Consider the following 26,394-nt stretch of genomic DNA (forward strand, 5'->3'; position numbering starts at 1 on the left):
CTTGAGCACACTTCGGGAGAGAGCGGAGGACAGGAAGGCCTGGCGTGCTACGGTCCATGGGGTCACGAAGAGTCGGACACGACTTAATGACTGAACAACAACACCTGCATATATACTAACATGCTCCAACTGTGGAATTCAGGTTTAACTAGCATAGAATTCTAGGTCACCTTCATGCTTGAACTCTTGGAATTTGGGGGTGGGGTTCCCGTAGACACAGTCCTGCCTGAACCAAGTTAAAAAGGAGAACGGAAGAGGTTAATGATACCAGGAAGCACTTTTAGGTTGCATATCATGGCCTAGAAAGAGCCCTCCCCGCAGGAGGTGTCCTCAGCCCGCATGTAAACAGGGCAGCGGGTGCGGAGACGTTCTGCTCTGCCAGGCTAGAATAAGTGAGACATGGGGGGGGCCTGCTCGTGTGCTCTTCCGCTACAGCAAGGGTGCAGAAACTCTGTCTGTCTGAGGGCCAAATCCAATTTCGGAGAAGCTCTACAGGGGGCCGCATTCCAGTGGTGAGCAGAGCTGAAGGCAAAAGGGGAGTGGCCAAAATACCAAGAGAGAGAGAGAGAGCGAGAGAGAGAGACTGAGAGAGAGAGAATTCATTAATTAATTCATTCATTTCTATACCACCAAATAGGCGAAGCTCTCTGAGTGGCTCACAAAAATTAAAACCACAAAGTACAGCATAAAACAATGAAAATATGAAAGCTTAAAACCACAGTATAAAAGTACATCGAGAGTAAACCTAACAGCAATGTAGAGGTTTAAAATACAGATTTAAAACAGCAGAGGTAAAAGACTAGAGTGCTAAAATGCTAGCAAAATAAAAAGGTCTTCACCTGGCGCTGAAAAGAGTACAACAAATACCAGCCTATTGTAGCATGAAACTCTTTCTGCCCGTAGCCAAGCCTTGGGCGAGGCAGTTCACCCTTTATAGAACGGCAGCGGGCCGTTCAAGGGAACCACACCGAACAGGGGAGTCTGGTGCCCCACTGACATCAGAGCCACCAGCTGCCACTGGCTGGGAGATCACCACATGAAAGGGGGCGTGGCCACTGGAGAAGGGCCGGAGGGCCAGATTTTTCCCGGCAGGCCTGAGGTTGAACATGCCTGTGCTACAGATTCTACAACCCTTTAAAAAAGCATATAAGCAGTGATTAAGTAAGTGGGGCCAGATCCCAAGCCGCCCTGAAGGCAACAGATCCTGTATACCGCATATGTGTGTGTTTGGGTATGATTTGTTACATTTATACTGCCACCTTTCCATAAAAAACACCCAAGGCAGTAGGGTGCGGTTATTCAGTTGATGTGAACAAAATGCCCTCTGCCCATGCTCGGAGGTAACCTTCTCATTACAGCTGCATAAGCCCCAGGTCTGGACTCTGCCAGCAAAAATCTGGTTCCAGCTGTACATCTCAGCATGCCAGAACCGAGGCCAACACAAAATGAAAAACAAGAGGGATTATGCACACGTGCAGCGTGCTACTCCCAAATATCTGAGTAAACCCGCAGTCCTCGCCCACACAGATCTGGAACAAGGTAGGGATGACTTGCTGGCCCCATACTGTAACCGGAGCCGGTCCAAGACATTTCGTTGCCTGAGGCGAGGGACAGGATGGTGGCCCTCCCATTCCATGTACAAAGGCTGACTGGACTGGCAGTTGAATCTTTCCTCAGCACTGGCAATGGGACAGAATTCACCACACCAGAAGGCAGCATGGTAGCTCAGTGGGCATAGGGTAAGCAGCGTGGCCCACAGCGCTCTCCTCCAACACTTTGCTGCCATCTCCCTGAATCTCCTGCTGGAAGCGACTGCCTCACTCTGCCTAATGGTAGGGCAGGCCCTGATTGTAGCTTCTAGGCAGGACTGAGATCTTCTTTCCAAATAAATAAATGGAACAAACCATTTGTTATGCCATAATTATTCCCATTTTATAGATGAGGAAACTGATGCTGTGCCAAGGACAGGAAAGCAGAGGGTGTAGCGATTGAGGGCGGGTAGGAAAAATGCATGGCACTAGCGGCCCATTGCCCCACTTCCGGGGGAATCCTTGTCCACCTACGTTTCGTCATTTCTGCCCATATGTGGAAAAACATTTCTTTGCAAGAATCCTAAGGTCTAGAAACATCACTTTTTGTCCCCCCGCCCCACGAAATACTGACTTGCTCAAGACGCCAAATCCCCGATTCAGAAAACACACAGCCTTGTGGACGGATGGATGAGCATATGTGCGGCCTGTTTTTGTTATTTTTCCTTATGGGCCCTTATTCAGTTTTACCTGCAGCTGTATCATTTTATCCAGCGATGTGCCTCTGGAGAAGTGCTCCACATGCGTGAGCCGGAGGTCCAGCTCCATCAGCCACACCTGGATGGTCTCTCTCTCCGATTCAAACTCTTCCCATTGGTTCACGAAATGCTGAGGGAGGAGGTGAGAAGAAATGCCAGATCCAACACCGTCCTTTGTTCCCAGAGCTGCACGGACAAGCTTTGAGTAGGAACACTGATGCAGCTCTTCAAAAACACTCTGTATGTGTTATTCTTATGACAAGAAAAGCAGGGAGCTTTGCTACCCAAACCACCAATTTTTTGCAACCTTCTAGCATGGAATGGTATGACAGGTAATGAATGCATCTCCTTTTGCTACTTTGCAGAGAGAAAACTGTTAGGCTAACAGCACAATCCAATGTATGTTGACTCAGAAGCAAGCCTCACAGGGTGCTCATTCCCACATCAGTGTACACAGGATTGCAGCCTAAAGCTCCAGAAGATTTGTTGGCATTATAAAACCAGTGTGGTGTGGTGGTTAGAGTGTTGGACTAGGAATGGGGAGATCCAGGTTGTAGACCCCACTCGGTCATGAAGCTCACTGGGTCACTGACTCTCACACTAAACTACCTCATAGGGCTGTTGTGAGGATAAAATGGAGAGGAGGAGGATCATGTATGCTGCCTTGGGCTCCTTGAAGGAAAGGTGGGATACAAATGTAGCAAACAAAAAGCCAAATAAATTGAAAACGGGGCAAAAATTCAACTGCCATTTAAAAACATAAAAACAGACCTAAAGCAAAGTAAGCTGTGTTAGTCCATAAGAATAATTCCAAAATCTACAGACAAGGAACGGGTGGGTTCACATGTCACAACAAGCCATCCTGAAATAAGCCAGTGGGCTGCTTGTTTGATCGCTAGCCCGTGTTACTCCCAACAGACAATCAGGCATTCTGCGACTTGTCGTGGCCTTAGTCCTCCAGCTGCATGTATCCCAGTCTCCTTTGCAGCACAATCCCTCTTGTATCCTCATCCATACGGAGGGAAATGTTTCTAGCTTCCTCCCCACTCCGATTGCTACCCCTTATCTGAGCATTTTTTCTGTTCACAATCCTTTAAAAAATATATTTCCCAGTGCTTTGGAAGTATGCAAATGAGTTTGGGTTTTTGTAAAAGTTATTTTTATTGTTCTATCGTTCACAAGTGCGCACATTCGCCTGTCCGCTATTTACTTTCTTTTGTCTTATCAGCAATACAGAGCAATATCCCCTCTGTAGGTGTTGAAATCCTACTGGTCAAGTTCATCCTCTCACAGTAGTACATCTTCAGCTGACACGCGTCAGTTTCCTCCCCGCACTTCAGTGCTTCCCTTGATCCTGAACTCCAGAACTGGCGGCTGAACAAGACAGAGCCATTGGGGTGGGCAAATGTACTTACTGCACAAATAGGTTTCATTTTTTAAAATGTTATTTTACAAGTGAACTTGCAAACAGGGGGGCGGGGAGAACCCATTTGTGCAGAAATTACACCCATGCTCCCACAGTAATTACACCCATGCTCCCACAGTAATTACACCCATGCTCCCACAGTTATTACACCCATGCTCCCACAGTTATTACACCCATGCTCCCACAGTAATCACACCCATGCTCCCACAGTAATCACACCCATGCTCCCACAGTAATCACACCCATGCTCCCACAGTTATTACACCCACTCGCCTCAAGAGCTCCGTCTGAGGGAGGAAACTGACAATATTGATCTGTACTGCTGATAAGACAAAAGAAAGTAAATAGTGGATGGGTGAATGTGCACAATTGCCAACAACAGAAAGATACAAATAATTTCGTTTAAATGAACATATTCGCATACTTCCGAAACATGGAAAAATAATTTCAAAAAAAGGTTACAAATGACTTATGGACATTCCCAAGTGTAATTTCTGTATCACTGGAGGGGTGGAGAGCACTGACGAGGGAGGTGGCAGTAGCAGCCACGTTGTCCGCTGCTCTTGCCAGGCAGCTCTGTAGCCGCTTCGGACAAGCCACTCACAAGCCGTCATGCCGAGTTCACACCACTCATAAGCCACCCTGCATAACCCAACAACAAGCCACGGATTCTCAGGGTGGCTTGTGTGTGGTTAACAAACCACACTGAAGAAACTGTGCCACTCTGGACATCACAACAAGCCGCTGTGAAGCAAACAAGGGTGATAACCCACCATGGCTTATTGTGTTGTGCGAACCAGGACATTATCTTTATGGGAACCAAGCATGCACAAAACCGTAGCCAAGCCCTTCCTCAAAAACACAACAATGTTAAAAAATAAAGAACCAACCCAAACTGACATTTTTCAACCTACACTCCTGAAGGTTTGGTAGTTTTAAACTCTCCAGTCAGCATACCATGATGGAGATTAAAATCTGGGAGATTGCTGTAGGAAGCGTTGGGGAGCCTTGCAGCCTGCATGAGCAGGGTCGGCATCAAGAGCAGGCATGGTTGGGAACCTGCCAAGGGCCCACACCCTTGGCAGGTGATAAGAATCCCCATTAGTTGCTCCTCCTCCTCCCCCTTGCTGGTTCACCCTCCACTCACTCCAGCCCAGTCAACAGAAGTGGCAAGAAGGAGGCGCAGAAGATGCCCCGGCCCGCTTGCTCCCTGGCTCTCTGCCTGGCAAGCCAGCAAGAAGAGGAAGAGGAGCAAGAGCCGCTGGGACAATGGTGGAGAGGAGGCAGACTCACCGAGGGAGGGGCCCCTGAGGGTGCCTTGCCCAAGGGCCCTCGAAAACCTGGAGCCGGCATGTGCACGAAGCCCACAGCGGGAGGCTTCTCATCCCCAACATAAAATGTCAACACAGTTGTATTTCCACTCAATTCAGCCTCCCGCTCAGGGCCAGGCCAACCCATAGTCACCTTCAGCCTCTTGTAAACGGCGGCGGCCCGGGTCTGCAGGTCATCCCAGCGCCGGTTGAGTTCCTGAGTGGTAGATCTGAGCTGTGGGGTGATGCTACCACTCCGCACCAGCTGATGGTATTGCCTGTTCAAGGTCTCCAAAAGCAACAGCCTGTCTGAGAGCTGCCTTTGCAGCGCCTGAAAGAACATAAGAGGAGCCCTGCTGGATCAGACCCAAGGTCCATCTCATCCAGCATTCTGTTCACGCAGTGGCCAACCAGCTGTCGACCAAGAACCCACAAGCAGGACACAAGCGGAACAGCACCCTCCTGCCCAGGTTCCCCAGCAACTGGCGTACAGAGGCATACTGCCTCTGATACTGGGGGCAGGATATAGCCATCAGGACTAGTAGCCATTGATAGCCTTCTCCTCCACGAGACCCTCATTTAAAGCCATCCAAATTGGTGGCCAAATTGGTGGAAAGAAAGAAGTGAAACTCCAGTGGGGTGTCAGATGAATGGCAGACAAAAGTCTCTGTAGAACAGGACCACACATTACTGAGGAAGACCCAGTCGGTCAGTTTCCGCCCTGCGTCAGTTTCGGACGTGTTCGCCCACAATCTATTCTGTCCCATTTCCCCATTAAGCTGCGATTTTTAAAATAAAAATCTGCATGATGATCAGGGATTCTATCACGATACTCTCAGGGCCGAAACAGACGTTGCTTTAACTCCATATCTCACAGCTACATCTTTCTTTTAAAAAATGTCTTTATACCCTATAGTAGGCTCAGGTCCCCAGTCTGGATCGGGCACCTAGCATGGGAGGTAGAGATGTCGGAAAAATCCACAATGGAAACAAATGAGTTTGAATTTTCCTGAATCCACCCTGAGGATTCTGCAGTGGACCAGCTTTCTCCCTATCAGGCAGATTTTGCGGATGGGTTTTCTAACTTTCCCGAATTTTGTGCAAATTTCGTTGTAGAAAAATACACAACTTTTTAAAAAGCCTGGCCAAAACTGTGCATTTCTCTCATAGGCTAAAGCACAAAAATGTGCATTTGGGGGGAACTTGTGCATTTTTGCATGTACAGATTTGCACATATTTGCAAATTTGCACAAATTAGGAAACAAAATAATCCGATTCCTTCACTGGGTGGACAATGGAATGAAAGGTGCCTGACAATCCGTGAAACACAGATGGAATGGATTTTACACAATCCATACATCCCTAATGGGGGGTAGGAGGGCTTTTAAGACCTGGATCGGGTGGGGGGGGGCTACACGTACTCTGGAGTAAATCTGAACAAAGACAATGCTGCTAGCTACAGATTAAAGGAATGTTTATTTTGGTCCTCAAAGACCACAAAGACCTGGTCAAAGGCAACCAGTTAATTCTCCCATTTTACAGGAGAGCAAAATTGAGACCAGGAGATAAGTGATTAGCATTAAATCAGCCATGGCAGAGAGAGTGTTTACAATATAAGATAAGCACAATGACACTAAGGGTGCAATTCTATGCATTTTTAGACAAAAAACAGTCCTACAATCCTATGCACTGCTGGCTCGGGAATGCTGGGAGTTGTAGGACTTTTTTTTTGGTCTAAACATGCATAGGACTGCGCCTTAAGTTATTAAATACCACAAATTAAGGTGTGACATTGCTGAGTAGCCTTGAGCCCCAGAAACTTTCCTTTTAGCAATTAAGCATAGTGGCTGACAGTCAAGAAGCCTTGCTTGGAATACTATGAATGTTTCAGCAAACCGTTCTCATCTTCCTTTTTCTTTCTTTCTTTCTTTCTCTCTCTCTCTCTTGTATGCGGTGACCTGGATTGCTGGGGAGTTAAAAGGTGGAAATTCACCCAAGTGTCAGCGGAGGGAGAACAAAGCTGCATTCTCTCCACCTGGTTTTCCTCAGAACGGTGGGCAACAGCTTCTAAATGCCTCGTTTGTTCAGCCTCTGTTATTTTTGGCCCATCGCTGCTCCTTTTGAGATAAAAAGACTACACTAATCTTGGCAAATCCCAAGCTATTAAATGCTTCCCCAGATGAGAAGGTTTAGCAAAGGGACATCTTCGCAGTTCTTGGGAAGAGCCAGTCAGCCTGCTTCCGGAAGATTCCTCCTTACCTCAAACCTTTGCAGCTCTTTCTTGGAATTGGCGTAAGAGACCTGGGAGGAATTGGCGGAGGTGACGGTCACCTCGGCTGCCAACAGCCAGTCCTGGAAACGGAAGATCAAGTCTTGAAGGGCCTTCTGTAGATGCCATGCCTGTTCCTCTCTGGTGGGAGACAAGAAATCGATTGAACAATGCACAAAACAGAGATAAATTGGGAAGAAGTTGTAAAGATGTAAAATGTCCAGAAATTTTGAAGACACTGGGGCGGGTGGGGGGAGACCCAATTTTCCCCAAGGGGAGTTGCAGGTAAAAAACACGCAGAAATTTGGAGGAAAATTGAAAAATACACAATAACTATTTTAGCGCTTTTTACAGATTTTCATTAGCAGAATGACATTTCTGGATACTGTTCTTAAGTACAATTTAGTTTGCTCATAAAATTACCATTAAAACTAAAAACAGTTAAAAGCAAAATGTAAATTTATAATTATTGCCTGAATATACTATACTCTTGAATTTAATATACCATTCCAAGTTATACATAATACACTTTAGAAACTTCAGCATGTAGTTCCTGACACATCTGAATCATCCTAGAAGCCAGAAGAAGCAAGAAGAGATGGAAGCAAAGGAAGAATGGTGCACAACATCTGTTTCGGTTAGTTGGGGGGAATTTAGGAAAATCCAGTCTGAAGAAAAAGCTACTAAAAGCTTATTTAGCTGGGGAAGATTCTCTTATCTATTAGGATAAGAATGATAACCAAAGATATTTCATTTACAAACCTTTAAGCCATCTCAACCTGTTATTCAAAGAGTGACATTTTATTCCCTTTTGTAAAAAGAATCCCCGTAATAAATGTCTTCATTTTTATTCATTTTGAAAGGTTGTCTCCAAGTGGTGGTGTCAGTCCCATGCCTGTGCCATAGGAACCAGGCTACTGAGTTTTCTTTCAGGTCTTGAGGGTTTATGTCGGTGGTAGCAATTAAAGATTTTATAGAGGAGGCAGCATTCCCTAATGGTGAAGTTTAATTGGAAACTTTATTAAAAATGGTGGCAGTGGGTCCCCTAAAGTTTCTTTTTAAAGAAACATAGGTGGGACACTCCATATGTTGTTCCTGTTGCCTGTGGTGGCAGTGGCAGGATAACAGTGTCTCTCACATGTGGGTTTTAGAACTACCTTCGTTGACTCCTGCAGCATCTGACAGAACAAGTCTAGAAACGCAGGACACTGTAGAACAAAACCCAACTGTCAAGAATGCACTTTTTCATCACATATTATGATACAGTGATGCTGGCCTCATGCGGGGAAACTGCGGAGGACTTGGAGCATCCCAAAATGTAAAAGCAGGGCCCAGCTCCACCATTAGGTGGGAGGACAGAGCTGTGTAAGCCACACATGTTCTGGGCCCCCTAAACTAGCCTGCTACCTCAGGTAGGGTGGAGGTGTGGTGGAGGATGCTATCCCAGTACCAATGTCGAAAGAAGATTCAACGGCTTATCCAGCCAGCTTTTGTATACAGCATGGAGACAGGGTTGCCATCTTGTCTGCCTCAGGCAGCAAAATGTCTTGGGTTGGTCCTGAGTAAAAGATACATTCAATCAATAATTTCAATATGGAATGGAAGAAATAACTATGATGAGAATCTTACAGAGAGGATTTATATTAAAAAAAAAAATTATTTATTTATTTCATTTCTACACTGCCCAATAGCCAAAGCTCTCTTGGTGGTTCACATTTCTGGACATTTTTCATCTCCGTTCTTCCTATAAACATCTTCTTGTTACGTAGACTTTAGACATCATTCTGGGGGAGTAAGGTTGGATAGCAATATACGAACACCTTGTCTGAAACATTTTATTCATCATTCTAAAAGAAAATATTTCATAATATAAAATATTTCATAATATGTAAAAAGGAGGAACCTGGGAACTACAGACCAGTCAGTCTGACATCAATCCCTGGGAAAATTCTGGAGCAGATCATAAAGCAATCCATCTGGAAGCACCTTGACAACAATGCCGTGATTACTCGAAGCCAACATGGATTTGTCAAAAACAAGTCCTGCCAGACAAATCTGATCTCATTTTTTGATCAAGTAACCTCCCTTGTAGACCGTGGGAATGCTGTAGACATCATATACCTCGACTTCAGCAAAGCTTTCAGCAAAGTGCCCCATGATATCCTGATGAGCAAACTAGCTCAAAGTGGGCTAGATGAAACAACGATCCGGTGGATCCACAGTTGGCTACAGAATCGGACTCAAAGAGTACTTATCAATGGGACCTTCTCAAACTGGGGAGAGGTAACGAGTGGGGTACCGCAGGGCTCAGTCCTGGGCCCAGTGCTCTTCCACATTTTTATTAATGACTTGGAGAAGGAGGTGCAGAGAATGCTGATCAAATTTGCAGATGACACAAAATTGGGCGGGATAGCTAATACTTTGGAAGACAGAAACAGAATTCAAAGTGATCTGGATAGACTGGAGTGCTGGGCTGAAAACAACAGAATGACATTTAATAGGGACAAATGCCAAGTTCTGCACCTAGGAAAAAGAAACCAAATGCACAGTTACAAGATGGGGGATACGTGACTCAACCACACTACAAGCGAGAAGGATCTTGGAATTGTTGTCGATCACAAGCTGAAGATGAGCCAACAATGGGATGTGGCTGCAAAAAAGGCCAATGCTATTTTGGGCTGCATTCATAGAAGCATAGCTTCCAAATCCCGGGAAGTCCTAGTTCCCCTCTACTCAGCACTGGTGAGGCCTCATCTGGAGTCCTGTGTCCAGTTCTGGGCACCACACTTTAAGAAGGATGCAGACAAACTGGAGAGGGTTCAGAGGAGGGCAACAAAGATGATCAGGGGACTGGAAACAAAGCCCTCTGAGGAGAGACTGAAAGAACTGGGCATGTTTAGCCTTGAGAAGAGAAGGCTGAGGGGAGATATGATAGCACTCTTCAAGTACTTGAAAGGTTGTCACAGAGAAGAAGGCCAGGATCTCTTCTTGATCATCCCAGAGTGCAGGACACGGAATAATGGGCTCTAGTTACAGGAAGCCAGATTCCGGCTGAACATCAGGAAAAACTTCCTGACTGTTAGAGCAATATGACAATGGAACCCATTCCCTAGGGAGGTGGTGGGCTTTCCCACACTGGAGGCATTCAAGACGAGGCTGGACAGCCATCTGTCAGGGATGCTCTGACTTGGATTCCTGCATTGAGCAGGGGGTTGGACTCGATGGCCTTGTAGGCCCCTTCCAACCCTACTATTCTATGATTCTATGATAATCCAAAAGTGTCCAGTTTTTCGGAACAAAACAAAACAGTCCTTTGGGGGGGGGGAAAGCTCGCCTTGCCTAGCACGTCACCCCAAAAAAGAGAAGGTCAGAGAAGGCACAGATCTGCATAAAATCTGGACATGCTAGTTTATATGTATAGATGCAAATGTAGAAATAATTACTAGAACTGAAATAGAAATACATCTCAGCAGTAGAGGCTGGTGACTCCGATGTCAGTGGGGCAGAGGATCTGCTCCGGGTTTCGGTCAGAACCAATCAGAACCCTAAAGGAGCTATCTAAGGTCTGAAGCAGGTACATTTGCAAAGCACCTTGGAGAGCTCCTTTAGAGTTCGGACTGGTTCCGACTGAAACCCGGAGTGGATTCACCTCCCCACTGACATCAGAGTCACCAGCCTCCACTGCATCTCACCTCAGTGAGGAAGACTGCGACCAGGTGCGCTGTGAGCCTCTTGCTCCGTCTGCTGTCCAGGTGCACACTGCTGGTGAGCCCTTCAAGGCCCCTTCGTCTCTCTCTACTTGGAGTTATCTCTAATCTGGACTGGACAGTCCTTCAAACAGAGGACACCTTCAAATAGAGGGCAGTCCTCTGTAAAATAGAGCACAGGGTCACCCTAGCCTGCTTCCCCAAAGTGGGGACGACGTGCCCAGGCACCACAGGAGGACCTCCTACACCAGACCTCCCCAACCTGGTGCTCTCCAGATGTGCTGGACACCAAGGCCCATCACTGGTCATGCTGGCTGGGGATGATGGGAGTTACAGTCTAATACTTCGGGAGGGCACCGGATTGGGGAAGGGCCTGCAACAGTCCTCAGAGGGTCTTCCCTGGGCGACCTTGCCTGCTCATGTCAGGCAGCAGTCGGTCTGAGGGAGGGTGTTCTGGGTGGATGCACCCCAAATATGGGACCCGTGTTCCTCAATGGGTCTACTCTGCATAGGACTTACATTGGAATTTGCCCACTGTTCACCATCTTGGGTAGCAACAGTGGTATAAAGGTGGCGAGACAGAACACACACACACACACAGACCCTCTCACCTGATCCGCTTCTCCACAGACACCGTGCAGAGATCGCGAACAGCTGGCTCCAGTGCCAGCTCCCCACGGAGGCGTCGGCGTCTGTGATCCTCCCAGCGACCCAGGGGGAGATCCCTGCTCATCCCAGCCCTCCGCATCCCCAGAGCCTCCTGCGACTGTCCAGCCCTCTTATCTCCTCGGCAGAGGACACATGAGGCCCCTCTGAGACTCCGCAGAGAGCTGGGGAGACCATAAATGCCACATGACGGTTGTTCCTGGAGCGAGTTCAGGATCCACTTGTCATTCCTGTCTGCGAAGGAACACAGTTTCATTTTTTTTAAGGAAGGAATAAAAGAAATGAAAGCCAGTCGCAGATCCTGAGAAAGGTACACATTGGATAGGCAGTAACCGAAGCCCATTTAAAGAGAAGAGGGCCGAGGCCTCTGATCCCGTTCCTGACAATATGCCTAACCCTGGATAAAACAGTAAGTGCTCTGGGCATGCACAGAGTGCATTTACCTAACAACCCACACATCTGGGACTAGAGGGGAGGGAAACCGTGAGGAAGGACAGTTTGAGCACCCAGGCCACCTCTGCTGAGAAAGAAAGCAGTGGTTTGAAATGGAAATGCTAGCTGGGAGGGCAAAGGGCGATTTACCGCAGAGAGTGAAAACCTGACACGACAAAGAACTCTATGCCTGTAAGAACCCACACAATGCACCAGCTCCCCCCTTCCTTGGTTTCTTGCTAAGGTAGCCAAGTTGACAACCACTTATCTGCTTCTAAGCAAACAAATACAAGCAGGTTTATTGCCCTGGGGATCCATAAAAAACACACGCCAACAGTCTGTTGAGAATTTTCCGCATCACCTGCTCAGCTGACAGCGCGGTGTACCTTCAGCAATACAAACGGAGGTCAGTATCAGAGGTGTGCATGGAACCTGCGCCCTTGATGACAGTCAGTGTCAAGAGGAAGAGAAAGGGGGGCGGCTACGTGGTAGTGCGCCATGCCTCTCCATCGGACTGCTCAGCCTCCTAACAGAGCTCTGTCCCCTGTGGTGACTGACTCAACTGTGAAGGTAATGCACTCTGTACATGGTCAGAGGCTGTCTCTATTACCTTTAATAACATTTATAGCCCACATTTTTCCCTCTGAACAGAGACGTTCAAATCGGGTAATGAAAGCATGCAAGACAAAAAAGTAATGTTTGGATTTTGTCTGTGCATTTTTAGGAATGGCAGCTTTTTGCCTGTTCTTGGCCTTGTCTTTCTTTCTGAGATTCCATCTCCTCCCCACTCCCTCCCAAAATATGTTGGAGGGCCCTTGACACCTTGAGCAAACAGGCTGAAACACCTTCCCCAAGACTTTGCAGCTCTGTGGTTTTGTTCTAGCGCTGCTGCCCCAAAGCCCTCATCTGTGGAGTATTAGGGGAAAGTGGCTAGAAATTAAGGGAAATTGGGGGAAATACTTGCAAGAGCACCAGTGTGGTGTACTGGTTAGAGTGTTGGACTGGGAGTCAGGAGATCCGGGTTCTAGTCCCCACTCGGCCATGGAAGCCCACTGGGTGATTTTGGGCCAGTCACAGTCTCTCAGCCCACCTTACCTCACAGGGTTGTTGTCGTGAGGATAAAACGGACAGGAGGAGGATTATGTATGCCACCTTGGGGTCCTTAAAGAGGAAAAAAGGCGGGATATAAATGCAATAAATAAATAATAAATAAGAGATAATGAGATATGCAAAGAAGATGGAGTTCGATACCTCTGAATATTAATCTGCAAATATTGGGTTTTTTTCTCCCCAAAATTTGGTTGCACATCACCCTCAAAGGAGGGCTTCCAGCCAAAGCTTTCATTGTGCAATCGCCCTGGCTCATTCACAGAATCTTACAGGGGTTCAGATGTCGTCGCTTTCCATTTGTAGCCCTCCTGTGTTTTCCCACCGTTTCTCCTGTTTTTTGTTTTTTTATTTCCACAGAAAATCCACCAGGGAGGAAAAGATGGAGTAGCTGCATGATGGCGTTTGGTTGGTAGTGCCAGGTGCCCACTGTCTGGAAGCACCCAGAATCCCAAACATCCTTCTGAAGCAGTTGCCTCCAAAGTGTGGGCCTGGAAGCTTATTAGGCGACCTCAATGAGAGGATCAGTAATGGCAGAGAAATCCCCCCCCCCCACGCCCAATACAATAAAGAAAGAATCAATTCAGTAAAGGGCTTTGTGACCCTTTAACTGCTGCCTCAACTCTGCCCTGTTACAGGGCTATCCTTGGGAAGGAGAGAGGTAAGATTACAAGGCAAACAATATTAATCCTCCTCCCAAATGCAGGAACAAAGGAAACAGCAAAGCCAGGTTAACAGAGAAAACAGTAAAATCAGGTATTTTCCCCCTTTGCTGTTATAGTGGTTTTGTTCTCAAGTAACAGATATCACCCTGAGGTGCTGGAACTGAGAATGGGAGAGATGACATTTCATACAGCAACACCCCCTCCCCCCCACACACACTACTACTGACAGTTTAAGGGATGCGATGCTTTTGTTAGAAGTGAAGGCCAAAAGGATATGGTTGCGGGAGCAGCGATTTGGCAAGTTTATCAAAAGGCAGGCAGGTCACCTTCTGAGCAGGGAGCATCACGATCTCCCGGGCGATGTTGAGGAAAAACAAACCTCTGGAAAGGCTCAACACGTAGCTCAACAGCAACGGTGTATTCCAGCCTTTCCCTCCAGATGTGAGGGGTGCAACTGCGGTCAGTTGCAGCATGCTGGCTGGGGCGGAGGGCAGTGCAGTCCAACACATCTGGAAGGAACCAGGTTGGGGGAAACTGGCTCCATTTGCTCCTCCTAATTTCTCCTGCCAAGAACTTTGGAGGCCCTGTGTGTGAGATGCAGGGTAACTTTCCCGCTTCCAAAAATTGTTCTGTGCACCCCACTTCTCCGAGTAGGTAGACGTTCCACAGGTGCAGCGCCTACCCAGGTTTGGTTTCCTTTGGAAGGGGGTCACTGGAGGCTTACTGGCATTTTGTCATATTAATGCTTGTTTACAGTTTGAGCCTAGAAACACTCCCAACAGGCAACGAAAGTCCAGTGCTTTCAGATGAGATCTTCAGGGTGGCCAGCCAGCACCCCAAGATGGTTACAGAGCCCAAACGCCGTGTCTTTCTCAATCTCTCTCCAAAAGCAAAACGGCAGTCTATTCTTGTTTCTACATACAGACATCTCCAGTGGAGGCTGGTGGCTCCGATGTCAGTGGGGCTATGAATGCGTTCCAGCTTACAGTCAGAACTTGAAAGGAGCTCTCCAGGGTACAAAGCTCCTGACTGGTTCTGACTGAAACTCAGAGCGCATTCCCCGCCCCACTGACATCGGAGCCACTGGACATCTTCCCCCATCCCACAGGCTAGAGAAGGGAAATCTAGATGAGTGGTCTCTGACCATTACCTTCCTGGACCATCTTAACTTCTGAAGAAACAGGCCACCTGAATATTATGAGCTATCAAGACCATTTTGTCAAATCCTAGATGCTGGTCAGAATTGCCTAAGCAAGGCAACTTACTGGCAGCCCTACACCAGGGGTTGTCAACTTGTGGCCTTCCAGAATCTGTTGGACTACAATGCCCATCTTCCCTCACCATTGGCTGTGCTGGCTTTGGCTGATGGGAGTTGCAGTCTGGGGGGCACAAGTTGCCCACCCCTTTCTTACACAGAAACCTGATAGGAAACCCGTCACAACAGAATTAAAGAGTAGCCTTCAAATCCAGGGCTTACTGGATCTCAATTTAGCTCAGCCCCTGAACTTGTTTTCAGTGCCAAAGCTTTGCCCCAGAAAAATATGCAGTGACAAGTAGAGGACCTCTGAACATATGCAGAGTACATTTATCCTTGCCATGCACACCCACTCACATGCACACACATAACCACAGCTTGCCCCCATATGTCTAGCATTAACAGGCAGCACGTCCAAGTTGAAGTCTGCAGTTTCCAAATAGAGTTGAGTTCACCCTGGCAACTCTTTTTCATGCTCTCATTCTCTCTGTGTGTGTTTTTAAGAGACCAGGCACTGCTAAAATTTAATACAATGTAAACAGGACAGTACAGTGAAAAACTAGAAACGCCCAGGCTCCAGCATGTCTGAAAGCCACACCCTTTAACCAGGAAGGCCTTTGCCCTAGCCCTGGGTGTGTGGGTGGTTTGTGGATCCTCAGTGATAAAGAAAAAGGTACTTTGCACATTCTCAAAGGCACTCTTGTCAATATCTATAGTGCTGAATGCAAATTCCAAGGCTGACTCCATGGTCCACAAATAAGCTCCATCTGCCTCTCCTTTCCTTCCAGAACTCCAGAGGAAATGTTTGCATCATGTTGTTGTTGTTTGCAGCTTGAAAAGTTCTTTAAAAGCAGTGCTAGCTACCCAGCTTCCCTTCCCAGCTGAGGTCAAAAGCTGCCCCAGTCATGCCCTGCCTTATCGGCCCTTATGCCTTTTTTAAATATTGCAAATATTCTCACTGTAGCTAAACAAACAACGTGGTTCGCTTATGGCTGTTGCAGATCTGGCATCCCCTGCCAGCAGACTTGGCAAATGCATATCAGCATACTGAAGTTTGTTTGGCTTCTCCCTTGGCACACTGTCGAGGGTCACTGCTTGCAGACAGGCTGGGCTTAATTTAAGCCAGGGCTCCGGTCAGGAATCTATTTACAGGAATGTGTGAAGCAATAGTAAAGAGGGCAGGGGGGCTGAGCATGCACAGAGTACAATTCTTTCCCCCTTGCTTCCACAGCTACCCCACCTGCCGGGGGTTGTGGACCCTGGATTCCGTGTCAAAGGTTATGTGGTCTCTAGCTAGGGCAGCCTGTGACTCTCCCATGTCCAAAAGTAAGTGATGGTATCCAAGCCCCTGAAGGTGGCAGGAGAAATGAATAGTTTCGTTAGCTGCAAGGAGAAAGGGACATTTGCAATCTTTGATCAGGCATCATGGGCACATCTGAAGTAATCTTTATGGACATAGGAAGCAGCCCTCAAACCGAGCTTAGATAGGAAGTTGCTTGCTCCAATTTTAAATCAATTATTGGTGCAGAAACCACCAGCAAGATGTACTCCTAGAACAGGGGTGTTGAACTGCAGGCCTGTAAGCCAAATCCTGCCCGCCTGGGGCAATTCTGGCCTTCCAGGGTTCCCCAGAGGGTCAGGCCCCTACCACTTTCCTCTGACTGCTGATCAGTTGTTGTTGTTGTTGTTGTTGTTGTTGTTGTTGTTATTAAATAGATTTATATACTGCTCTCCATATTTAAACATACCTCTAAGCAGTTTACAAGTGTCATGGCTGTAATAAGATTAGGGCAAGAATGCAAGGCAAGAATACTTATCGAAGGCTTTGCTTAATGCAGGAGGTGACGCATAACAGGATGTAGTTTGTGGGATTCTCTAGTTTCCTATAGAGCTTGCAGTTAAGCTAGTGTTTTCCTGTCAGTCACCATAATCTTTATCAACTTATGTCTAGGCTTCAAGTAGAGAAGCGTAACACATTATTGCTTTACATGAGAAACCGCAATGATGAATAGCAAATACAGAAGGGGAGGGCACAGAGGAATGTGGTTTAACATACACTGTTTATCAACTATATCAGAGGGTTGAAAATTCCGTTCTTTGTCACTCAGATATTTGAATCATCGTGGTGACTCAATACTCCATCCTGAATAAAGCTTTTTGTGAGTGCAGACCATGTTAGTGTGGCCCTTGAGAGTCCAGCTAAGCCGCTGAACATGACACATGAAAATTAAAAACATTAAAATACATCATGATATGCATTAAATACATAGTACTAAAACATTTATATAAAACATTAATAAAAACATTAAAACCAGTTTAAAACCACTGCAACACATAATTACAACCTGACTGGGCAGTGCACCCACTTAGGAAAGGCCTTGGTAAAGAAGTGGGCCTTTCATTGGCACCTAAAACATGTTACAGTTAGCGCCTCCCAGATACCAGGTGGAAGACGATTCTGTACATTCCATAAATTGGGTGCCGCCACAGAGAAGGCCACTGCTTCCTGGTTGCTGCAAAATGGCAGCCTGTAGCTCATGGTACAACTAGCAAGACTTCCTCCAATGACCTTAATGCTGACACAGGTCTGTATCGGGGAAGCCGATCCATTGGGTAACTTGGTCCCAAGTTGTTCAGGGCTTTATATGCCAACATCAAGACCTTGTACTTGGGCTGGGGTGTCACCAGTACGCTGATGATACTCAGTTCTATTTCTTCTCCTTGTCAGAGCCTGCTGAGGCGGTGAAGGTGCTGGACCAGTGCCTGGAGGCTATAATGGGCTTGATGAGGGCCAATAAACTGAAGCTAAATCCTGACAAGACACAAGCTCTGTGGATTGTTGGTTCCCGAGTCTAAGAATTGGGTAAACGGCCTGTCCTGGACGGGGATGCCCTCCCCCTGAAGGAGCAGATGCGTAGCTTGGGCGTACTCCTAGATCCATCCCTGTCCCTGGAGCCCCAGGTGGGCTCTGTGGCTCGGAGTACTTGGGGCCAGCTTCGGCTGATCTGCCAGCTATGGCCTTTCCTGGACAAGGATAACCTAGCCACAGTAGTACATGTGCTGGTAACTCCCCGATTAGACTATTGAAATGCACTTTACGTGGGGCTGCCCTTGAAGACAACTCGGAAGTTGCAGCTAGCGCAAAATTCAGCAGCTAGACTGCTGACCGGAACATCTTGTAAAGATCATATAACACCATTTTTAAAGGAATTGCACGGGCTGCCAACTGCTTCCAGTTGGAATTCAAGGTTCTGGTGATGACAAGTAAAGCCCTAAGTGGCTTGGGGCCTCAATATTTGGGGGAGCGCCTCTCCCTATATATTCCTGCCTGAGGACTGAGATCTGTCGGAGGGGCCCTCCTCTGCATCCCACCAGTGTGAGACATACACTATGGTGGGATGTGGGAGAGGGCCTTCTCTGCTGTGGCAGCCCGGTTGTGGAATACCCTCCCCTTGGAATCCTGATTGGTGCAGACATTGTTTTCATTTAGGCGCCAAGTTAAAACATGGCGTTTTATCAAAGCCATTGAGGGTGAAATGCATTCCCTAAAGTAGCACACTGTTTTAACTGTTTTATTGTTTTACATTTTAAATTGGTGTTAGCTTGCTTAATGGTTTAATATGTTTTAGCTGTTTAAATTATTTATTGTTTTATATTGTTTAAATTGATTTTATCTGTATGCTGTCCTGAAATCTTAATGATACAGCGTGGGATGCAAATGTGTTAAACAAACAAACAAACAATACCTGGCTCAGACGGTAGCTAATAGGTAGCTAGTTACTGGTTTCCCCGTTTTTGCATGGTCCCCCCGCCCTCATTCTCCTAAGGCAGCAAGAGCTTTAAACTAAAATGTGCTGTCATTTTTGGTCCCTCCCCTGTTGCCTTCAGCCCTCCCCCTGACCCGGAATGCAGCTCCCAAGAGCTTCTCCAAAATTGATTTCAGGCCTTGAGCTGAAAGACGTTTGACACCCCGTCCTAGAAGGAAGATGCCTAGGTAGGGGTGGAGCCAGTCCTGGAACTGTTTTTAAATTCCAGCATCCAGCCAATAAATAATGATGATGATGATACCACCTTTGAACACATGCAGAGTGTCTTTTCTGCAATCAGCCATGTAATAATGAGACGCTTACCCAGATGAGTTACAGTTAGACAAACAAAACAGGGATTAGGAAAGGACCAAAAGATGGAGTTAGAGGGCAGGCAAATTAATTGCACCCATTCATCTCAATGGGGCATTTTCAGTGGCATTGTGTCTGCTTACCATGCCCCGCATAGCGGGGTGGGGTTGTTAGATGCTGCTGTCCTGCACTGGAACAGCAGCATCCTGTTCTACGCTTTTGTCGGCGGCAGTCCATTTTGCTCCCTATGTTTGGATGCTGGTCCTCTTTGGGGAATATCATTAGAGCAGATGCCATCTGGTACCCGCACGTCTGATCAAAGGCAAAATGTGTATTTTGTCATTGTACGTGTGCATATTTATTATAATTTCCTGGCTCCTGGGTTGAGATGTGGATTTGTAAACAACCAAGTATAGCTCTCATGGCTCGATCAGACTTCCCGTTCGAAAGTCTGCCGGAATCACACCTCCAGAGGTATCCCGAGAAACACCAATTGGAGAAAACCACTAAGGGATTTTCGGAATGAGAAGGGCCGAAGCTCAAGCCCAAAGACACCTGGGCTGATATAAGAGCTGCCTTGCTGGTTCTGAGCCAGCTGGGTCCATCTACTCCAAGGGTCTTGTGCCTCAGGCCTGTGGGCCAAATCTGGCCTTCCGGGGCTGCCCAGACGACCATGCCCCATTTCCCTGGCCCCAGCACCTTCCCCCTGCCTGCTGACTGGTGGTTTCACGACTTTTCCGTGATTTCCCCCCATTCTAAAAAGGAGACACCTTTCAGTGGAGGCTTAGTTCACAGCAGGAAAAGCTTGAAGCTGAAATATGCTGGTATTTTCAGCCCCATCCCCATTGCCTTTGGCACCGCACACCACTGGAATGCAGCCCAAGAGCTTCTCTGACATGGAATCTGGCCCTCTGGCTGGAAGAGGCTCTGTGCCCCGGTCCATCATCCTGTTTCCAACCTTCAGGAAGCTCACAAGCAGGGACATCAAGGCAGCAGCCCGCCACCCCTGGTTGTCGCTCACATCTGGTATTCAAAGCTATGCGGCCTCTGAATATGGAGGTTCTATTTGCTTATAATGGATAAGAGCTGTCATTCGGCCTCTCCAGCTGAGTGAATTTGTCAAACCTTTTGTTTAAAATCCATCTAAGGCAGGGACCGCAGGCCGAGTCAAACAGGCCCCTGTGTCCTCCAATAGAGGGGAATGTTCACAGGGCTGCCGTCGTTGCTCCCCAGCATCAGCTGTCTGAGGTGATTGCCTCACTCTGCCTAACGGCAGGGCCGGCCCTGCTGGCTCTCCAGGTAGGGCGGGGACAGGCTTCTCCCTGCAACCCTGGAAAGCCATTGCCAGTTAGCATAGACAAACTTTCCCCAACCTGGTGCTGCCCAGATGTGTTGGAATACAAATCTCATCATCCCCAGGCCAGACTGGAGGTGATGGGAATTGTGATTTATTTATTATATTTATATCCCACCTTTCTTCCATTGTGGAACTCAAGGTGGTTCCCAGGTGGTCTCTCCTCAAAGCCCTGACCAGTCCCAGACCTGCTTAGCTTCAGCGAAGTGACTGTCTCGTGTGCCTTCAGACCACGCCTGGGACCAGGTTTGGGGAAAGCTGGTGCAGACTATACTGGTCCAATGGTTTGACTCAATACGAGGCAGCTTCCGGTATTCACATCTTGTGGCAGTGAGTTCCACAAGTTTATTACACATGTGTGAAGAGCTTTATTGATCAGTCCTGAACCTACTGGATGCTGTGATGCTGTGTTGTGAGCGAGGGAGGGAGGAAAGAGATCCCATTGAACCATTTTAGGTACCTCCATTTCATCCCCCCCTTAAGACTCCTTTCATGACTTTGGTACTCTCTTCCCTAATCCCTGAAGCAGATGTTTGGCCTCCAGGTTTTGGGATTCATCCCTCCCATAATGCCATCACCTGAGCAGAGAGGCTGCCCCGCCTTCAGGAACACTGCGTGCGGCTCCAAATAGGTCAGCCATCCTTGTTTGAGTAAACCGAGATGATGTTATGATTTCCCCAGCCTGAAGAACTGTGGGTTCCCTTCACACCATCACAACAGTAGTTTTCAAAACTGGCTCTGGCAAAACTTCTCAGTGGCATAGTAGCCATTGTGCTCTGTAGGCAGAAGCATATCCAGTCATTGTGGGTTTTCAAACAGCACAAATGGGTCTGTTTTGGAATTTGACTGTTTCTCCAGACCTGCCCAGAGCTCAATGTATGGACAGTGAACATGGCTCAGAAATGTCTTTCAGCAGCACCAGCCCACCACGAACAATAGTGAGTTAGCCTTCAAGAACGCACAGAGTGCACGTCATAGATCATTGAGTACCCACACCCATTCTCTCTTTTCTGGCATTCGGTTGAAAACCTGGGGAGTGGTGCCTTTCTAAGATGTGCGATAACTTGGAATTCACCAAATGAACAAAACTCCCCACCCCGTGCTGAAATGCTGCCTTTGGTATTACTTTTTCATGCCCTCTTGCCGTGAAACACTAGGGCCAAAACAGCCTCACAAGATGTGCCTTGAAAGCCGCGGCCCCGCCAGTTGAAACTGGCCTCGGCTGACTAATAGACTGATGAGGTCTGCAGCCTCATGCCACGCAAATCAAGACTAAGCGCTGCCAAGTCTTCGGGCGTTGAGTTCTCAGCCGAGGGCCCACAGACCGGGTTCCGCGTCGCATCAGAGGCATGTGACCTGTACTGGAAAGCAGGTCTGGCAGGTGTGGCTTGCAGCTTACCTGAAAGGACCCGCTCCCCAAAGAGGTACGCAGCACCCCGACTTCATTCGGCTTGGCGATGCCCCCAGATCAAACTCCAGCGTCTGCCTGAAGCACGGCAGCAGGAATCCTTTGCACCGCAAGCTGACCTTTCGCATTTCTCCTGCCTGTCAATCATTAAACAGGCGCCCTGGCCGCGGTCGCCACATCAGCGGCGGCGAGCTCGCCAAGGCGCGCCCCCGTCCCCGTCCCCGACCCCGACCCCGACCCCGCGCCTGGCCGGCCGGCCGGCGGGCGGGCGCGGGGCTGGCCGCGAGCGAGGGGCGGCGAGGGGCGGCCCAGCAGCCGCTGCCGGGCCTCCCGCGGCTCCCACGGCAGGTGAGCTGCTCGCCCCAGACACCTGGACAAAGGAAGGCAGGCTCGGGAGGGCTGGCAGGTAACTTGATTCTCCGACTGCGGCCGGGAAACAGCCCAGCCCATCGCCGCGCTCGCTCCCCGACAAACCAGCGCGTCTCCCTCGCAACTAAGGGCAAAAACCGAAACGAAACGAAACGCGCCCCCCCCCCCGCCCGCTTCTGCCGTGCGAACAAGGATCCGGACCCACCGCATCAACCCTGACAGCGCCACGGGGCTTTGGCGGCGGCGATGATTCACAAAAGGGAGGCATTTAACTCGGGAAGAAGCCTCCACCCGCGGCTGGCTCGGCTAGCCGTCCCTTTAATTTTTCCTTGGAGCGCGAGGATCCGGCCGAAAAGGCCAGGGCTTGAACGGCTGAGCTCCCCCGAAGGCCAGGGCCCCGTCGGAAAGGGCGGCACGCTCTCGGGGCAGGGGCAGCTGCCATATGCCGAGCCAGAGCGCTGGTCTGCCAGGCTCAGCGCTCTGACCGGCACCAGAGAAGCTTTTGGCACCGCGACCCAGTTCTTTGGACCCCCCGTGCGCCAAGCGTGCGCCCTGCCACTGAACTACGGCCCCACCCAGCGCAGTTTGCAGGGGCGAATTAGATGGGCCGTGAGCCTGTCTTCTGCCTGCAGGCCACCTCCCAGCCACCCCTCCGCGAGTCTCGTGCGAATCAATATGCGCCTTTTTATTTGCATATATTTCCACGCTCTCCCGAGGCGTAATTTAAGCCACAGCCCAGCTGCAGAAACTGTTGGCAATGCCAGGGGAGCCATGCGCGTACAATGCTTTGTTGTCTCACCAGGCAGCTGATCACAAGGGCAACAGCATGAAGTATACCATAAAGTTAAAAAAAAAAAGGAATAACAGACGCAGGAAAGTTTACCAGGACAGAGTCGTTTCCATCACCAAAGAGTGGCATCCAACATCGTAGTAAATGGCCTCTCTTACAGTTCACCCCACATATTTCCACAAAATTTGGCCCTGAATATCCGCACATGCTGTGTTTCTGCTGCAAATTTTGCAGCCCTAAACGTGGCCTAGTTGTCCCAGTCTCACAAAAGATGCTTCATCTTGTAACTGGACATCTTCGTTCTGAAGGTAAGAGAACGATCTGGAGAGAGATATTTCTCTTTCCAATCATCTTATGTTGAATAATGAGATGTTGAATTCAGCCTTCCGCCATCTGCTGCCCTTCTGATAGTTTGAACTACAATTCCCAGAATTCCTGGCCATTGGCTGATGGGAGTTCAAGTCCAAAACATCTGGAGGGCCCCAGGTTGGGGAAGGAGGAGATAGATGTGGCCTAAAAGTTCTCCACTTCTCTACATGTACAAAAACACAGGGCTACAGAAATCTTGCTTCCAGAGGGGTAGCCACAGTCTGCTGCAGTAAACACAACAGAGTCCTGTGGCTCCTTAAAGAAAATACTGTATTTCCCCTATGCATCAAGATACACAGTTGTGCTGGTGTAGTTTGCAGAAATGGAGCCAAAAAGGCCCCACAGAGAAAACTAGTAGGTAAATTATGAAGGTGATGTTCCCAGCATCCCTGACCATCGGCCATGCTGGCTAAGATTGATGGGACTTGAAATCCAACATTTGGAGGACTACAGGTTCCCAGCCCCTGTTCTAGAGGAAGGACCCTTAACTGGATTTGTGCCTATCGCGCACTCACAACATGCACAAAACTGTCCTCAAGCGCAGCGTTCAGCAAACTGAGAATCTTAGTTTATTTTTTGTTTGGGATTTAAATCGAATTATAGACAGCGGGTGATACATTTAACATATATATTTTTCCTTTACCTTACAAACCAAGATACAGGTGGAATCCATAGGCTGCTTGGGTTGGGTTTTTTTTGTAATGCTTCACCTTAACAATTATATTTAGGGTGCAATCCTATGCATGTTTAGGCAGAAGAAAGTCCTACATCTCCCAGCATTCCCCAGCCAGCTATGCTGGCTGGGGAATGCTGGGAGCTGTAGGACTTTCTTCTGCCTAAACATGCATAGGATTGTGCCCCTAGTCTCTTTTCCATAGTCCAAGGAAATGCTTTGACACGTACTGCTGTGTAGGTCCCTAATTTGTATATAAAATAAAATCCTGCCATATTTTATAGAAGTCAGATGTTTTGACTTTTGCCTTTGGCTAGCCTCAGCTGGTACCAGTTTAATTAATTTTTGCTTCTAAACCAGTTTTTGGCCCTGCTAGTTGTTAATACAGGCTTGGGATTCCATGGGCGATGCCTGACGGAATCTCACTCTGGGAGGTGCTTGAACAGTCATGGGACAAGCTTCCATGTTCTCCATAACTCCTTGCTGCTCCGGCTAATTAGCAGAAGCAGAATAGATTATGTAGAATTGTGCTTAATTTGTATCATTTATAAAAGTTCAAAAATTCAGCTTCCCTTGGCACAAAAAAAGGATACTCTGTTTTTAAAAAGGTGCAGAGTCATGTACCCAACCCTTCCCTGAAGACACACTGTGCTGGTGACCAATTAGTCCTCACATCACTCAGTTGCAACTGAAGTTTGTCACTCAAAGTCCACTCAGAAAGAAAACCACTGGCCAGCCTTGTCCTAGCTAAGTGTATGTCTCAATACACACATTTGCACATGTATCCCCATTTTCTGTCACGCTTCACACTGCCAAATAAAACATACACCCCTTTAAAAAAGTAATTTGAATCAGATCTTGCCAAGACCATTTGCACAACCATGCGTGATGTGGCCCGCATCAAACTTCCAGTTGATCGTAAGTGCTGAAACCAGCCTTGCGAGCGCATCTGATACGGGGCTTCTGATGTCAGAATCTGGGAGCAGGCTCTTGAGCGCAGAGGTTATACTTAATATATTAAAGGTAAAGGTGTCCCCAACCAGTCATGTCCGACTCTAGGGTGTGGTGCTCATCTCCATTTCTAAGCCGGAGAGCCAGTGCTGTCCGAAGACGCTTCCGTGGTCATGTGGCCGGCGTGACTGTACACTGAGGTGCACGGAACGCTGTTAACTTTCCCGCCGAGGCGGTACCTATTTATCTACTTGCAATTTCTTGCTTTCGAACTGCTAGGTTGGCAGAAGCTGGGACTGAAGACGGGAGCTCACTCCGTCACGCAGCACTCGGGTCTCGAACTGCTGTCCTGCCGACCTTCCGGTCTGCAATTCAGTGTCTTAACTGCTAAACCACCGTGGCCCTACACTTAATATATTACATTACATTTATATCCCACCCTTTTTCCTCCTTAAGGAACCCAAGGTGGCGTACATGACCCTCCTCCTCTCCATTTTATCCTCACAACAACAACCCTGGGAGGTAGGTTGGGCTGAGAGTCTGTGACTGGCCCAAAGTCACCCAGTGAGCTTCCATGGCCGAGTGGAGACTAGAACCCGGGTCTCCCGACTCCCAGTCCCGCACTCTCGCCGCTACACTGCACGGGCTCTCATGGCATGGGTTTGCTGCTTAGGCCAATCAAATGGGTTCAGTTGATCCTAGATACTTCAGAGCCATGAGAGTTTTGCAAGAACTGCACACAGATATGCTGTGATGTTTGCGCATGTGTCTGACAGGTCTTTTATTTGAATGGTCCCATGTTAACATGAGCACTTCTGCATGAAATACGCCACAAATAGACATGTGTCATATTTGGAACGAGGCCTTATGAATCAGAAGAAATATGGAGAGGCCGTATGTTAAAAGCAGCATCTGGGCTGGGAAAAGAACCCAGGAATCCAGATTCCCAGCTAGCCATCAGACTTCTAGACTGTAAAGCAGGGATGCGAAAAGTGTGGCCCTCCAGATGTTATTGGGACTGTAGCTCCCAACATCCTTCACCACTGGCAAGCCGGCTAGAGCTGATAGGAACTGCAGTCCAACAGCATGTGGAAGGCCACCGTTCTCCGTCTCTGCCATACAGGCAAGTAAATCAAAACCAGGCCTCCAGGATTTTCAGTTTCTTACAATGTTATGGAAGAAGCCATCCACAGCTCTCTCATCAAGGGCAGAAAACAGCTCGTAGTTGGGAAGGGAGC

At 48.1% G+C, this 26,394-nt stretch overlaps 2 protein-coding genes across 21 annotated transcripts in view; both read right to left on the reverse strand.

Annotated features, from left to right (window-relative positions):
* The window catches only part of SYNE4 (spectrin repeat containing nuclear envelope family member 4), a 39,417-nt gene extending 16,372 nt beyond the window's left edge, over positions 1–23,045 (reverse strand). The window contains exons 1-6 of one of the 6 annotated variants that reach the window (XM_084814715.1): positions 21,996–22,120; positions 13,193–13,258; positions 11,611–11,899; positions 7,283–7,433; positions 5,178–5,354; positions 2,280–2,417 (exon numbers count right to left, since the gene is read on the reverse strand). In XM_084814715.1, coding sequence (XP_084670841.1) covers positions 2,280–2,417; positions 5,178–5,354; positions 7,283–7,433; positions 11,611–11,747 — 603 coding nt within the window. In that variant the 5' untranslated portion in view covers positions 11,748–11,899; positions 13,193–13,258; positions 21,996–22,120. Of the gene's footprint in view, positions 1–2,279; positions 2,418–5,177; positions 5,355–7,282; positions 7,434–11,610; positions 11,900–13,192; positions 13,259–21,995; positions 22,426–22,578 lie in introns of those variants that run through there. The other 5 variants (XM_084814711.1, XM_084814712.1, XM_084814713.1 and 2 more) reach the window with 5 other exon arrangements.
* Positions 23,046–25,903: 2,858 nt separating this feature from the next.
* ALKBH6 (alkB homolog 6, nucleotide demethylase) overlaps positions 25,904–26,394 on the reverse strand; it is a 12,829-nt gene continuing 12,338 nt past the window's right edge. For 8 of the 15 annotated variants that reach the window (XM_084814719.1, XM_084814732.1, XM_084814724.1 and 5 more), the window contains one exon: positions 25,907–26,394. This exon is cut by the window's right edge and continues 766 nt beyond it. The gene's annotated coding sequence lies outside the window, so the exon portion shown is untranslated. The other 7 variants (XM_084814721.1, XM_084814720.1, XM_084814727.1 and 4 more) reach the window with 4 other exon arrangements.

This window comes from Heloderma suspectum, chromosome 10, assembly GCF_057233095.1.
Source record: "Heloderma suspectum isolate Gila_16-S chromosome 10, 16-S_ref, whole genome shotgun sequence".
In the NCBI taxonomy this organism is placed as follows: domain Eukaryota; kingdom Metazoa; phylum Chordata; class Lepidosauria; order Squamata; family Helodermatidae; genus Heloderma; species Heloderma suspectum.